Below are 17,066 nucleotides of genomic sequence, written 5' to 3'. Positions count from 1 at the left end.
GTTTCAGTAATGCTGGCTAACAGCAGCTAACAGAGGCTAACAGCAGCTAACAGTAGCAAAAACTGCAGCAATTAAAGACAGAAAACTTCAGAATATTCTCAACAACTCACCTCAGTATCACTGTCATCAAGCACATGTTACCATCACTGACTCATTGACTCGTATTGAACTCTTTTCTCAGTTTTACAGCCTCCTTCAGAGTAAAAAGAAAAGGACACCGACTCAGGTAAACACAGAGTGATAGCTTACACTCAATACAGATAAACATCAGCCAGAGTTGTGTATCCTACAGAAGCCACCATAGCTAGACTTATGCTCAAATTGGGAGGAGTAAGAAAACAGTACTCAGTTGATTGTAATCTGCAACCTACTCTCATCTAGTGATGATATTTTACACACTATTTTTGACTTTTTTCTGCTGATCAAACTTTTTCATATAGATAAAACATTTTTCTTTGAGTCGTCTCATCCTGAGCTTTACTTTTCAGCTGTGTGCCATCTTCATTAACATATTACACATCCAGCAGTGGCAGTGCTGAAAACGTCTGATACCTTTGACTGTATTTAATAAATATTAAACACCTGAACTCTTTGTTTTGGTACTTCTGAGATTTGCTTTGATAAAGAAGTTGTGTGTGTTTGACAGATATTTTAACATATCATAATTTATTCATTATTCCTTCACACACTTACATCTCCTATAGCATCATGGGATTAAAGACTTTTCTAACTGTATGAAGCCTGCAAACTACGTTCCTTTAAAATTTAACATAAAGCTGCTGATTGGCTCCTGCTGTGGCTTTAGTTTATATGAAGACTGTAAAACAGACAACCCTAATAAGAAAGCTTTGAAAATGATATTCTACATGTTCAATATTTGAAATATCATCAGTATATCCATGCCTTTTTTAATCATTTATCTAATATGGGTAACAGAGTGCTAGTGCCTATCACAGCTAATTTAGGAAGAGAGGTGAGGTACACCCTGGACAATCACAGTCACATCACTGGGCTAACACAGAGGGAGAAATAATCAGTCCCACACTAAAATAATATCAGATATATAAATTTTGGCCTGCGTCATAACAAGCTTAATTTCCCAAAATTATGCAATATGCTATTGGTGTAGTACTAAAGATAAAGAGTCACCATGAATTAATCAAAAACTACATTATATTGTCTGAGGACCATTAATCACCAAATATCAGGCAATCTAATGGGCACATTATGGACACAAGTTTCAGGATGCTGACATTCAGAATGATGACTCCAACTTTAGCTCCACACCCTAACCCTATGCTTTGGAGAAAAGCTATTATTCTGATAGCTCTGGGTAACAATTTGATATAACTTCATTGTGTTAAAATTAACTAATGTCCCCAACACATATTTAAACTGCTGCAGGTGATTGTGGTACTTTTTAAACTGTTTATATTCTGCACCTCAACAACATTTGCGAACCATCCTCAGAATGCTTCAATGAAAACATAATGTCTTAAGCCCACAATTGAAAAATGTCATCATAACTTGCAAGCACTGTGAGAAGGTTCCCTGCTGACTGTGTCTCCCCTGTCCTTTCCTTAGTAGAGACTAACACAAACACAACTTACACACCAGTGGTTGTTGTGGCTGAACCTAATCTCTACCAGATTATTAAATGTTGCACTAAACTCTGTCAGATTTCCTCGAATGACTGTGAAGGATTTGTAATTCTCTGGAGTTGTGCAGCATGACAGGTAATCCACATGGTAGTGTGTGTTTGCTGTGGATGTTTTATAGCTGAATTGAAAGTATTTTCAAGTTATGGTGGCTTTAATGAAAAGTGTGCATAAGCCACTGTTGCATGTATTAAAGTTTTCCTTTTCTTGCTGTACCTTTTTTGCACGTATCCTTGGCCACATCAGCCTGCTGCTTTATTGTTTTTCTATGTGCTTTTCTAACTACACTTTTTCTTCACAAGGGATGATGAGCCTGGTTTTCCCAGAGGTTTCACCGTCTTACTGTGAGTGTTTGCCTAAAGGGAATTGTTAGGTTTCTCTCTATAATATTGTTAGGTCTTTACAGTGTACAGGGAATTAAAAATGCCTGTTGTGAAATAGCATTGCATAAATAAAAATGAACTGAAACTAGCTGGCAAGACAACTCTTTAATTTACACTCAGAACAGCAATGGAAAACTGTGGAAAGCTACAGTTTTGGCTGAATAATCTGCTGACTGACTCCTGCCCCACTGTTTTCACATGATCCTTTCATAGTTTGTAAAGGCAGTCGACAGAAGCAGTGACAGCGATGGATGGCCTGTGAGGATAAATCAGATCAGTAATTTTAAATGCTTTATCTAACTGGAACCAAATTTGGACTAAGTGTACAAACTGAGGCCACAAATAAGAACTGTGCTATAATTAAACATTAAAAAACTAAAAGGTTTGCATACAAATCGCTAAAACTAAAGGACGGAAACATGTCAAGCATTGTTAGATCATTATAACTTATAAACAGCTTGTTGTTACTGTCACAATTTGTGAGAGGACTCCTGAAGTCAGGAATCTCGGCAAGTTACACTTAAAAGCCACTGCCAACTGTGATTTAGACATCGAACAATCAATCTTTACTTTTAAGCACAGGCCACCTCCAGGCTGAGAGATGAAGTCTATGCAAAGTGACAACAACTGCAGTTCCTCTATCGGCCACTAGTGGAAAGCCCCAAAAGGGGGTCGATCATAATAGGCTCCTATGTTAAAATGTCCAACTGTACAGCATTAAAAGGTTAAGCAAAAAGTCAAATGTGTTTTGACTTCTATGGATTACAACTCTGCCTGGGGTGATTACTTTTCACAGCTGGGTAATTGCATCAGGGGTGTGGACCGACAGGCATCCAAACAGACATCTGGAGTCAATCAGCTTCTGCTAGGCTTCATCCACGACCCTCAGTCATTAAACTGTATGATGTGTGTGCTGCTGGGAGCCTTTCAGTGCCATTTTTAATGTATTATCTGACTTATACTACAGCACACTGTATAGTAAACACCATCCAGGATTTGGTGAGTTAAAAACTAGCATTTTATTAGTCTGTCAGCTACTCAGCTGATTAAACTCTGCTGCACTGACACAATTTGTGAATGCAGCTTGTCAACCGAGGCAGTGGCCAAATATGGTGTCCAAAGCCAGTAGGTGACATCACAATGGATGTGACCATTTTTATGTTACCCATGCTTTTAAATTAGACTAAAAGTAACAAGAGTGTCCACACGTTACCCACAAGTTGCCGGTTTGTTTCCAGTACTGACCCACAGAAATATATTTATTTTTAGATTACTGCATGACATTTGTACTAAACACTAGTGTTATAACAAATGTTATAAGGTTATAAGGCATTTTACATACATATTGATGTAATATTTCTACAATATCTAGTGAATAATCTATAAATATTTCATTTGACTACGTTAAAGTATTATAGTGTAATTAAAATTTCATACCAACTTACTTAATATGTTGGTATAAGAGCTAATTAAAGGGGTTAACACAATGAAGCTACTTTGCGTGCTCCTTATACACAAGGTGTCGCCACGGTGACTCCAGATGTTTTGTTTGGCAGATTTTTTTTAACCCCTTCCTGACAAAACCACTAATGGAAAAAGCGTGTAAAAATTAATTAATACGACGAGTCATAGAATATGAGAAATGTGTCTTCAGCTCTTCTGACTTCTTTTGGGCATGTTTACTCTGCCCTTTAGTTTCCAGGAGTGTATAGGGTGTTTGATTTCTCTGTGCAGCTTTTGATCTTAATCAGGAACTCAGTTAACCACAGTACACTTAGTTCGAGCTGTTTACGTTTCTTTGGTTTTCCTGTTTGTCATGGCTGTGAAGATGAGCTTTTATTTCTTACTGCTGGGATTTTCATACCAAGTTTTCTTTAATAACTACATAACTGAAAAAAAAGACACACTCAACAGTAACACACTTTTAAAGATGAAATCAACCTCAGTTGCATTTGTTAGTGCAAAAATCACGTTTAATAATCATGAAATCTATTTTCACAAGATGACCCTCTTATTTTTTCCCAGAAAGAGGTCAAATAAAGACAACACAGGACAATATTTGAATTTTAACCGTTACATCATTTATATAAGAGATACTAAAGCAATTCTTAAAGAATTAGTATGAAGAAGATATGCCGGGTTACATTCTGATTTAAGCCCTTTTTAGAGAATTAAGATTACCCGCAAAACTAGGAAATAAAACCAACAATGAAATCAAACAGCAACAGAAAACATTTGTACAACAAAACCTAAATCACAAGAAGCAATGAGATCTTTTTCAGCTGTCCCAAGTCGGCTCCTAAGGAAAATGTATGAAGCTCAAGATCTGCAGCTCTTCTCCGATTCACTTGCGGATATTATCCCACACCTGAAAACATCACCACCCTCAACCAAGTGGTTCATACTGTGAGCGACATGAGCTGAACTGAGCAGCATTCAGTCACCACATGTTAGTTTACTGGCTGAATATAAAAATTATCGGCCCGTATTTTCAAAATAAAAGCATTCACTTTTCTCCTTTTTATATCTTTATAGCCTTAGTATTTTACCTCTGGACTCAAAGACTGTCTTTCTGTCATATTTTGCGCTTAAGTTTGGACATGTGTAGAGAGTGAGTCCACACTATCCTGATAGACCCATATGTGTCAGACTTACAGAAAATTGTCCAAAAAAAAAGTAGATTTTGAGCTTTAATTATCCCTGCAGCGTTGTGGCTGGCTCAGCTGTTCTTACAGCCACTGAAGGATGAAATGTGCTGGAAAAAGCCGAGAAAAATCATAATAATGAATCAATTTTCTGCACAGCTTCCAGCTGCAAATCCATGCTACTATCAAGATCAAATACTAGATGTTAGGTTTAGACTATTATTTACAGCCTCCAGTGACTTTTCCACTGCTTTGCCAGTTCACGACCTATAAACACAACATAAAGGTCACATGCTTGAGATAATTTTAGAGTTTTGAATACAAGCACATCGCCTGAATGCAGCAGAGTGATCAGCTTAAAAAAAAAAAGTCACAAGTAACACACATTATATTCACTCTTTCAGTTGAAGGTTTTATTTTTATTTTATTTATTTGTTATTAACATGCCCTTCCCTGCATTAGTTTCACTATTGGGCCATTTAAGAAAAAGAAAAAAAAAAAATCCTCTAAAAATCAAAACAATTACATGTGTGATTTGTTTACATGTGACATTTTCTTAATCAATGCTTGGAGAAGTAATCAGAACCCCTCAATCTACAATCAACGCAAACAGCGCCACCTGTCAGACATGTTGCTCACAGTGTGAACACGCAAACAGCTGGACACTGTAATTTACAGCACAAAAGTTCTGTCCAGATGGAAAAGTGGGGAAAAAAAATATAAAAGCCAGTTAAGTGTAACATTCTCAATCAGCCAAGATTTAGATGTTTTTATGTTCATGGTTCACTCTGCAGCAGGATCACACTGTACAGACAATCTTGTGGGGGGGAGTAATGACTCATCGGGTTTTTGTACGTCTGCATCAGACTGTGTCATTTCTCTTGGTCAATATGTTTGGGAGGTTGGGAGGTGGAAAAAAAATGATTCAATTTTAGTCAAACTGTGGAATGAGACATTTAAAACCAAGTACATATTGCAATCCTTAGTTTTGTACTGTATACTAGAAGTTTTACTACCAAGAAATCAGCGTTGTGACCCGTTTAAGTGCATATAACCCCCCCAAAAACACAGGAACTAGGTGTCTTTGAACCGGGCATTTAATATTTGCCGGCTGCTGTTGCCTTTCCTGAGGAGCAGGATCTCTTAAAACACACATGGCTGCATGGTGGCCATCAAAACGTTCCCATCTGTTTTTTAACTGTATTACAAAGCTGCAGATGCTGATGACATGTGACAGACAGGACGAAGAGGAGGGCTGAGCACAAAAAGACTTGAGACAGCGTCATTTCAGAAACTTATGAGAACTGTACAACAAAAACATTACAACCCAAAGAACCCAAATCTGTACAAATGTACAAAAATCAACAGGCTTAAAATAACATGAGGATTCATTTGAAAATGTCCAGTCGCTGTGGATCTGACAGTATATGGTAACAACCTGGATCAGAATCCATGTGCCGACTTTGTTGAGTGCAATCCACAGCAAACCTGAGGCCGGACTTTGTGCTTCTGGATTCGACAGTGACGTCATCGTCTCTCCGTGAGCACCACCGCCACAGTGAGTATAAAGGACAGCTGGTTAGTGATCATTAACATGGTCATTTCTCTTATCGCTATAACATTACCAGAAAGTTTAACCTATAAGATCATAACAAGAAAATGATCCCTTTCTTCTTCCTGTTCTGCTGGTTTACTGAGATGCTTAATGCTGTACTGTTACTGTATATCTGTGTAGAAAGAAAGTCACAATGAAGGAAATCATCTGTAGACACTCAGAGGTGTTGGACATAAAGGTAAAGGTTCAGCTTTTGTTAGAAGCAACGCAAACTTGTTTTCCAAATCCCGTTTGATCTCAGATAAAAGTAAAATCACTTCTGTGGTTTCGGTTTCTAGTCCTGACTGCAGTGTGCTCATGTACATCTTATCCCATGTCTTTTGTTTTAAACAAACACCTATGAGGAGTTTCATTCCAAATATCCTGATGCAGTTAGTGTGCTCTATTTAACGAGAAGAAAACTTCCAAAATACAAGTTCACACTTTCACCCGTCTGTGAAAATGAAGTCTCACGTGAGTGAGAGTCTGCTTGGTTGGAGCTGGGTGTCACAGGCTGTCCCCGTAGGAGGTGTTTTGACTTTTTCAGTCAGCCGATCAAACAGATGCACTTTAGTGAAATCAATGCAGCAGTCTACGCTGACTTTATGGTGACCTTTACACTCTGTAGCTCATTTAAAACAATAAAAAAAAGGTCTCATCCAAGCTGCTGATGTCCTGCTTTCACACTTCGACAGGTTCATACAATATGTTAAGATTACTCGTTCAGTCGAGTTGTCAATAGGCAAAATGCCTGGCATTCTAATGCATTCCTGGCAGATGACATGGCTGTCATGCACTGCATGTCTTGTGTTTCTAATGTGACTGAGAAAACATTCCCGTCAATATTCCAGAGTTGCTAAATCTTTTCTTAAGAATACTGTAAACGCCCGTCAATGTGAAGCGTGATGCGTCAATCTGATAAAAATGTTGGATTTTCTAAGCAGACATGCAGTGACGCAGGGAAACAGGACAGACGAGAATCCTAACTCAGTCTTGGTTTAGATGCTACAAGTGCACTTTTACAAATAGTGACAATCCTGAGACCTCCAACAGCACAGAATGAGCCAGCAGAGTGCATACAGCAGAGAAGCAGACTGATGAGTATCTGAGTACAAGTTTGGGCCATAAATACCCAGAAATTAATGATCCTGCGGAGTTCAGAGTCAACTTTGAGTGCTGTTTATTTGAAAATGTTAGTCTGAGGAATGAAACTCTTCACAGGACTCACTGAGAACAGAAACTCACACTGAAACTGATAACATGAACGTCTGGTAAGCGAACTGAACCGGAGTTCTCTGCAGGCTGTAGAAGGTAGTCAATTCCCCAAAGGAGTTTTTTTTTTCAGTTCCTCGTTCAGTACCCAATCACATGACTTAATTCACACACACTGTGTCACATGATCTACAAGCTGTGGTTTCCATGGAGAAGTGATGGTACTGAAAAAGGAAGCAAGTACACAAGGAAGGAAGGAAGGAAGGAAAGAAAGATGGACAGACTGTTATGGTCGCTTGCGTTGGCAGAGTTCAAAAGAGGTGTGTTTGTTTTATGACACAGTATTTCCCTCTGACGTAAAAGAGCAGCACAGTAAAGGGCAAGTGACAGGAAGACAACATGCCGATTTCCTGATGTTCATTCCAGAAAACCTGCTAAGCTGCTGAGCAGGTAGGAATTTCACAACCTATGGTTCACACACAGTTGTGCAAGAAAAGAAAAACACACACCAGGCCCTAAAACTTCCTTATTACTGCATTTCATTTCATTTCATTCATTCAGTCATTCACTGGAGGCATTAGCTGAGTGTTAAACAATCGTATCGAAAAAAAAATCCAAACTACTGCTACCTCTTTGTGAGGTATTACATTAATCGGATCCGTTTGTATAACAAAAAGATAAAAATAACCTACAGCTAACAAAACCCAACCAGGTGCAAAAAACTTCAATTCTTTGTCTTTACCCACTCTAGCAACTTCATGTTTTACCAATTTTTGTCTTTTGTTATAATGTGACATTAAAGTTATAGCAGAGACTTAACAGCCCCACAAGAATATTTTGCAACTTGGTTTAGCAGATTTTATTTTTGCAGTCTGATAACACCATGACCTTATTTTAAAAGTTCAGTCCCAAAGGCCTTCTAATCTCACGTTACTCAAGACGCTATTTTGGCCATCTTGGCATTGTGTTGGACTTGGAGGTCATTACTCTGCTTGAGTTCTTGTTTCAGTGGATTCTAGCATCACTGTCCTGTACTCCATCTGACAACTGGAGATCTTCTGCTGCAAACCCTAGAACTACGGTTGCTAGAAGCTGTAATGCTTTTTGTGTCTCAAACTCTGAGCTCAACTGCAGAGCAGAACAGGGCCTTGCAGTTAAAGAGGATGAAAGACTCATTGGAGATGCAGGTGATTGTAACGCTCAATTACTTATGTATCACAGGGTACTTGCTGATTAAAATATTTCCAAAAGGGCCCTTTATGAAGGGTATTGTTTAGCATGGATGGACAATGGAGCAAAAATGGAATTAAAATATGTGGGAAATGCTGTATAATTACTCACAGGCGGGGTCAGTGCAACAGCTTTTTGGGAACAAATGAACATATCAGCCCAGCACTGCAAAGTAATGTGTGCTTTATTCAATCAATATTCAGAATCAGAGTATATTTGGCTGGCTAGTTATTTATTTCTGAAGGTAAACTTTAGATTGTTTGATCAGCAATGGGGTGTTTGATAGAAGTCTAACTAGATTTCCCAGCCATGGTCGGCTATGAAAGATTTTCACAAGGTCTAAAGCAACCTCTCAACTAGCGTTCAATCAGCCTCGTCTGGAACACAGGTCCACACAAGCCATCTGTTGAAAGATGTGTGTGTGTGTGTGTGTGTGTGAGAGAGAGAATGTTGATCACCAATACTTTCCATTCATCCTCTGGTTTTTAACACAATGTGGAAACAAGGCAATTAGTTAATTCCTCTAGTGAAAAATTGCCCACTAGCAGCTAAATGGAAAAGCCAGTGACTGCCCTTACAAGATTGGATGGCTGGTTTAAGTGACTTTCAAGTGTTTCTAGGAACAAATTGAACCGTTCCCATCTGATCCCTGGTCTATAATCGCCCTGGTCTTCACACAAAACCAAACAACATCCCTACCCTCTATAATGTGTTTCAGAGTCAACCTATCATGAAGTCGCTGTTTTTTGCAGTCTTGTTTTATTATCTACTAACCTTTCTGCTTGCTGAAGGCTAAGCTGAGTTTTCTACAAGGCACTATGTGAGGGTATAGAAGAAGGCAGAGTAAGCTTGGGGCCAGCCTCTAAGAAAACTCATACGTGGTTGTTAAAAGAGAAACAATCGCTCACCGTGAGACAAGCTTTAGTTGATTTGTCAAAAGCAGCTATAGTAGATTAGAAAAAGCTCTGGGTTTAGCACAATATATATTTATAAAAGGGAAACTTTTCATTTTGCTGGAGTCCAATTTACAAAAATAGTGCAGAATTCTGTTATAATAAAGTCCTGTTTGGTGAAATACCTGAAAGAAAACCAAAGACAGAGGCTACAGCCCAAACATTTGCTTTTCCCTGCAGAAATTACAAGCAGTTACCTTGTTTATGTCCATGGAGAGAGAGCACGGACAAAAATAAGAAAGAAAGACAAAAAGAAAGAAGACGAAATTAACTTAAGCTGAGTATAGAGCAGAGGGCAAGTCTCTCATTAGCACCTTTGTTTTCTGTAGTGACTAACTGAAGCTAATTAAGAGGGAAGGGAGAAGGGCTGTGATGAACAGTCAAAACTTTATCTCAAAGTGCTGCTGGTCACCCAGGCAGTTTCTCAAGTGACTGATTAATCACTGTGTTCAGGAAAGTATTTATCCCTGCTGGATTCACAGAAAAGGGTAAAACATTTTGGTTTGTAGATGAGACCAGAACTCCGAAGTGAATTAATGAATTAATCCAGAATTCCTCTCTTGGTGGATCATGATTCAATCACAAGGATGGAAAACAAAAAATGTAATCAGCAGAGTACTTCCTCCACGGCAGAGAGATGGACAGACCGTTGGGAGGATCGGACCTTCCTCAGTCACTGCTGTCGTCATCGTCGTCATCGTCCGAGAGGTTGTTGCTGTGGAACTTTGACCCCGGCCGAGTGATGGAGTCTGAGCGCGCCTGGTTTACCGATGTCAGCTGATCGTAGCAGTGCTCGCAGACACGAACTGGTTTGGACGACTGGCTAGGAAGGAGGTACTTCTTCTCTGAGCATGGCCCACAGACCACATATCCACATTTCCTGCAGTGGTGGCGGCGGCTGACTGGCGTGAACTTCACCTTCTTGCAGCGCATGCACACAGATGCCTCTGAGTCGGGCACCCATACAGCCGCGTGCTCTCCTGTAGGGGACTTGCCGCTCTTCTGCAGCAAGTCTCCGACACATTTCCCTATGTGGTTCATCCATTCGGACTTCTCGGTGGCAGTAGCAGCATACACAGCGAAAGACTTGGTGGGCGTCTTGATGAGCCAGCCATTGCGCAGATCGCCTTCATCTGGCACTGTGTCGATGGTGACGCTCTCCAGAGGGATGATGTGCTGCTTATTGTACTTCTTCTTCTGAATGACGATGTTACCATAAACCAGGATGTCGTTGAAGAGGAAGAACTGCCGTGCCTTTGGCTTCTTGCGGCAGAGTTTAGTGAGAACACCCTCACCAATCAGCACACGGCCTGGGATGGCCAGTGGCTGACCTGCAGCGCCGAAGCAGCTCTCAACCACCGCAATCCGCTTGGAGTTGGCCTCGCTGTTCGCAAGCCGGTCCACCATCTTCACCTCACCTGGAGGAAAACAAACAGAAGAAAGTTGAGAACAAACATTGGGGATTTTTTTGTTTTGTTTTTTTAAATCGAGCAACACAGCTAAATAAGCAATTCTGAAAGTTTCTAGTTTGAAAACGAGACCAGCAAGCCTTGACTAATTACATTTTTATCAACATCTTATTAAAATATAGCAGACTTGCAAGAAAAGTAATATTTTCAGGACTTATTTTTATGCCCATCTGAGTCACCGCAGAGCAAATAAAGCCATAAACTGATTATACTGATCCTGTTTACTGACAGCATAATACTGTAAATACAGAGGGGAGTAGAAACCATTAAAACAATCTCTCTCACCCTGTTCTTAAGTTATACTGGCATATCTGTGTTTGTAGTAGCGCATTTCCTGCCAGTGTCTGTATTTCTTTCTAATGAAGAACCACAGTGCAATGAATCACTGTTCCACTTTCCCTGGTAACTTCACTGATCTCATCTGTCACGTGTTGGTTTAGTGCCACATGATCTGATTTTACACTTAAGCTGTCTGTGCTTAAGACTGGCATCTATATTGTAAAATGTCACTTCGAATAGCAATGCGATAATCACATTGGCTGATAAACGTATAGTCTTTAGCACATGTTATATTTAATTGACAGTGACATTTGCCAAATACAAAAATCATATAAAATCCAATTTTCCATACTGCCAGACTCCCATGCCTTCATCTCGTACAGCAAGAGATAGCACCTCATCCATTAACAAATTAAACAGATTGATCAGTCACACTTCATCTGTCAGCAATAAATACTAAATATCCAATTTATTTGTTACGACTTCTGGTGATTGTGGCATAAAAAAATAATTAGCCACTAGGTGTAGCAAACAACCCACTGGACATTAACATTACAAAAATAAAGAAATAAATGAAAAAAAGAAAGAAAAGCTGGTAAGTCCCAAACTACAAACTGAAACAACACTGAATAACTGAATGTGCGGGCAATGTCTTCACATAAAATACATTTAGCCTACATAATATTATCCCACAATTCAAATGTAGGTAAAAACGAGCCATCTCTCCCGCAGGGTGACACATAAATAAATAGTTTACCCGATGTGCCCCTTTTTTGCCTCTTCTTTTTAACTCTTCAATTCCTGAACATGAACCAGCATTTTTGAACAATATTTTATCTCAGTTTTATTTTTTCTTGTGTGTCCTTTGTAAGTAAAGGTTACAGTCTGAATGGATCCATTCCTCAAGCTTTTAAGAGAGAATTCAATTGAGACTCAATACCAAACACCAGCAGGTCTCTCTTCTCTGATGTGACCCAGATAACAGCACAGCTTATGGGTCTCCCTTTGGCTGAAAGCCCAGCGAAAGAGGTCAAAGGTCACTGGTGATACAGACAAAGGGATGCTGGCACTCTCTAGGCGAGCCCTAGGGGTTGAGCGCAGAGTCGAGCCCTCAAAAAAGATAAGATGAAGTACACACTATAGTACAGACATGAAGCCATGCACAAGCAGCATGGATACTGTGAAACCAGAGAGATAAACTTCTGAAGTCTTATTTACTTAGACAAAGCCTGCTGAGATTCATTCATCTTACGATCTTGACTTGTGGATGCGGTTTCCTTTTTAATCCTTCCCACTGCTGTGAACACCCATACATGTATATTTTGTTTTGCTTTTTTTCCCCCCTTTTTCCGGTGCTTTCCAATCAGCCTTATTAAACCTGACTAACAAATTTAAACACAATTATTTGCTCCACCCTTCTGCTTATTATTACTATTTCTTTAATAATGTTTTGTTTTTAAACTGGAGATATTAGCAAGTTTCTCAGAGACTAATGATTCAGTGATGAAATGGTCAGTAATATTACATTAACATTCATACAAAACAAAAGTGTAAAAACACACCACATTTTTTAAAATTATTTTGGGCCTTTCTAGTTTTTTTGGGTAGATATAGCGAAGACTGACAAGAAAGTGGAACAAAAGAGAGACAGGAGAAGACATGCGGCGAAGGGGCTGCAGGTCGGACAGGAACCCGCTCTCAGACATGTGGCATATGGTCGCCTGCTCATCCCAATGAGCTAAACCGGCACCCAACTTCACCACATTTGAGGGTCTAGAACCAACATTTCTTAAAATATTCCTGAAATTTGATCATTTTTAAACACAGGCAAAGCTACACAATGTCCCTTCTAAACTTCCCAAACTTCATTATTTGAACGTTTCTGTGACTCTGCAACAAATAAGCTCCTAGACACTTGTTTGTTGGTAAGTGGGTGGACTGAACTTGAACAAACTGCATAACTAAACTAACTGTAACATATAGAAACCAAAGTTTAGGTGTGACTGCACTCTTGATTTCAGACTTTTTCAGACAAAGAAAAAAAAATACAAACAACCAAATAAAACCACAGTGCAAGAAACGATGCTAATTAGCCAGGAGATGCCAGTGCAGCTTGGGCCGGGCTCCCTAGTGATCTGCACACTAATAACCCTGAGTGAGGGAGTGAACTGCGACAGAAAAGCCTCGTAGAGGACAGAGGGGTTGCTGAAACGTCAACCCTGTTAGCGAGGGCTCATTTCCCACTGCCAAGGCAGCCCGGGGACCAACTCCCATCAGCAGACAGTTGAAGGCACAAAGAGCAAAAGGTTCTGGTGAGAGATAGCGGCATAAATACAGGCTGCAGGCTCCCAACCCAGTAATCAAAGTGAGACAGAGTGGGATGAAACAGACTGAAAAATGCACAGAAAATGCTACAAGAAGAAAGAGCTTTCTTTGCTCTGCAGTGATAAATGACAGCTTTCATGAGCAAAGACAGGAACACAGCCGGGAGCAAACAAAAGAACTCTGAAGGCATAATATGTCATGACGGTTTAATGGTATGGTCACTATAATGATTTAATATAGTGAGACATTTCAGTTTCAGTTATTTGTCATTTAAGTGAAATGTCATCTTGCAAACAGGTCAAGATTCTTCTAATGATTTTTCTCTTTTCTTTACCTTAAGCTCAAAATGCTATCATTTGTAAATGCTTCAATTTAAAAATAATTAAAACAAATATAATTATCCTTTAAAAAGTGGTTAAAGTACAGCAAAACAGTTATGTATGATCTCTGTGGGATTTCAAATAAATAAAATAAATGATCAATTACATCAAAAAACAAAAAACGTGTCATTTGTTTCAGGAATACAGTTAACAGATGGGTGCTTCTGCTGGCAGACACATTCTTTAATGTAGCTTAAGAAAGCCGACTTTAATATGCCAAAGGAAATAAAGAAAAATTCTGGAAACAGAAATGCTTTTGTGTAAATGTAATAATTTCATCAATTAAAATGTTTTATTGATGAAAGTAAAGTACCATTGTAATTTATTAAGTAGACGTTGGCGAAAGTTTATTTAAATCAATAAAAAAAACAAAACAAATAATACTGGGATTACTAGTGAAGAATAAAAAGTAAATGCAGTCCATTACATTCATTTGCCAATGTGGCTCATAAAAGAAATAAACGTCACAGCCAGAACCAATTATCCATCTCTGTTATGTTGGTATTTAGTGTCAGTTTCCCTTAAGGATAGATTGGGTTCGTCAGCCAGCTGGAGATTGGCGAACTGAACTCTTTGTGCCAGCGTTGCCCTCTGTGGAGCTCAACTTTACCAGCTGCTGATTCTCATTTGTGAAAATGAATACATATATCATCCATCTGTGCTCCCCTGGACAGAGAGAGGTAGACAAAACTGAGCCAGGTTGGAGCAAATTATTTAATGCATCAACCACCGTGACACCAGATTACAGCTGCCTGACCAAGGTGTGAATACTGCCAAGGTTACAGGTTTGAATATCCCTAGAGACCCTTACAGCAGTACATCCACAGAAATTTTGTTTTATGAGTTTGCATTTCCTATGTAAATTGCTGCTAATTATAGGGAAAACAGACGATAGGTCAGAGGTGGTAATTTTAGCACAGTTAGTTGTGATGTATATAAATGCAGTTGCTGATTTCCAGAAGACTCTGAAGAATACGAAGTTTTTTTCCCCCTCTCACCAACTCAACATCTTTGTTATCTTTAATTTTCATTTAATTATATTATGGACAATATATTTTATATTAGATCATTTTCCCTCTTACTTGGTAATAAAACAGTAATAGTTTGCAATGAAGTTGAAATAAAAGGGTAGTAACCACACTGAATGATGTAATTTACATGCAAATTAGAGCAATAACCCAGTTATAGCTTGTAACAATCTTGATTTTTATCTGAAATGAATATAATGTGGTATCAATTCGGATTAAGAATGTGAAAACAAATGTAACACCTATGATGAAAAAATGGCTTAGTAAGCTTTTAGTAACAATGTTAATATGTGACAAATGTTACATTTTGTACATTGGCCTTACCTAATTACATGTTATTTAAAGTGCTTTAATTGGTTATTACTTCTCTAGATCCCACATTACACCACTATTTCCATGTTATTACCAAGCTGTAATAAAAGTAACTTTTCCATAAAACCCAGAGGTGTTTTGCAAATTGTTTAATCATTTGCCCGCATGGTCTTTCATTAGCTTTGCCTAAAGACAATATATTTTATTTACTCCAAATTAGTGCAAATCACATACCATCTCAACTTTTCAAACAGGGCTGTTCATGGGTAGTTTTGGTTTCTTAGCTGGAGTCTGGTGTTTTGAATGTCAATGACGACTGGCTGTGCTACCTAGGGTTACGGGAACAGCAGTGGCTTTAGATAAGCCCAATGATTAATTCATTACGAGCCGCTGACCTCTCTCTCAGTTTACAAGAGGTGTTCATTTATTGCCAGCACCCAAAAACATTAAACCTCCATGAAAAAGCAATAAATAAATAAATATTAAAATTATAAATAATTAAAAAGTAGGGCACTTTGTTCTCTTTAAAAAGTGGGGAAGAACGACACGACAAGTAAGGCAGAGATTATGGTTGGTCACGGCTATTACCCTTTATAAGAGATGCAAGATGTTCTAACCCCAACAAAACCCGGAAAAGGAAAAAACAACATTAAAAAAAACCCACCGTATCTTCCTTTTTAAGTCCCATCTTATTGTGCTCAATACAAAAGAACTTGCCCGTTTTCCATCTTAAGTTCAGTTATTCTAAGCTTTATAAGGTGAAATCTGTGTGTGCTCTCAAACTGTGGTAAGTAGAGTTAAAATAAGTTGAATAAATATGATTCTTGTAGGAAAAATACACAAAGAAGACACTGCTGTTGATACTGTGCTTAGCGATATTTCACTAAGATTCATCTCCAATCCTTCATTACTCTGACAGTTGCTAAAGTTTTGGGAGTTGTGGTGTGAACTGTTTTGCTTTCTAAAGTGGGTCATCTAATAAAAATTTTGCAAACAAATAAGCAAAAATAAGGTTTTACTTTAGAGTTGCCAAGGTGATGCCAGTGTAAAACAATCTCACACTTAATTATAAATAACCACCTATGTTAAGTGTTTCTACTGCAGGCGGACCTCTTGGTTACAGTCATTATTACATGGCACTTGTTAACTTTGAACTTCAGAATTAGATGCAATTTCTCATTTAATATTTTCAAGCAGTGTAAAATGACCTTAAAAAGTCTTGAGATTTTCTTGAGTATAGCACGTACTCTCAAAATTACACAGATAATAGCATGAATATGCCAACTCGTGGGAATTGTCAGAGAAACTGCCTTTTCTGTAATTTGGTTGTGGTTTGCAAATAAGATGTTTGAGATATTTGTGAACAAGACTTGTCTGGAATATACGAAAAGATGACGTGGGGTGATTCAAGACTTTAGTATGACCAGCAATTAAACCACCAGTGGACACCGCACTGGGAAGTCTGGGAAGAAAGAAGCAGTGACAGCAATGAGTCAGACGCTAAAGGGAGAGAGTAAAGATGGTGAAAGCAGGCAGGGAAGAGAGAAAGAGCCATTCTGTAGACTGTAAACAGCAAACACGACACAAGGGCACCCATT

General features: G+C 38.7%; 1 protein-coding gene across 1 annotated transcript in view; it reads right to left on the bottom strand.

The window, feature by feature from the left end:
- Window positions 1-3,992: 3,992 nt before the first annotated feature.
- The window catches only part of plekhf2 (pleckstrin homology and FYVE domain containing 2), a 34,357-nt gene continuing 21,283 nt past the window's right edge, over window positions 3,993-17,066 (bottom strand). The window contains exon 2 of the mRNA XM_006791754.3: window positions 3,993-11,093. Coding sequence (XP_006791817.1) covers window positions 10,345-11,082 — 738 coding nt within the window. The 5' untranslated portion in view covers window positions 11,083-11,093 and the 3' untranslated portion in view covers window positions 3,993-10,344. The remainder of the gene's footprint in view (window positions 11,094-17,066) is intronic.

Source organism: Neolamprologus brichardi, chromosome 11, assembly GCF_056152115.1.
Source record: "Neolamprologus brichardi isolate AB-2024 chromosome 11, ASM5615211v1, whole genome shotgun sequence".
Classification (NCBI taxonomy): Eukaryota; Metazoa; Chordata; class Actinopteri; order Cichliformes; family Cichlidae; genus Neolamprologus; species Neolamprologus brichardi.
The sequence above is the reverse complement of the archived record's forward strand: the minus strand, read 5'-3'. Positions and strand labels throughout refer to the sequence as shown.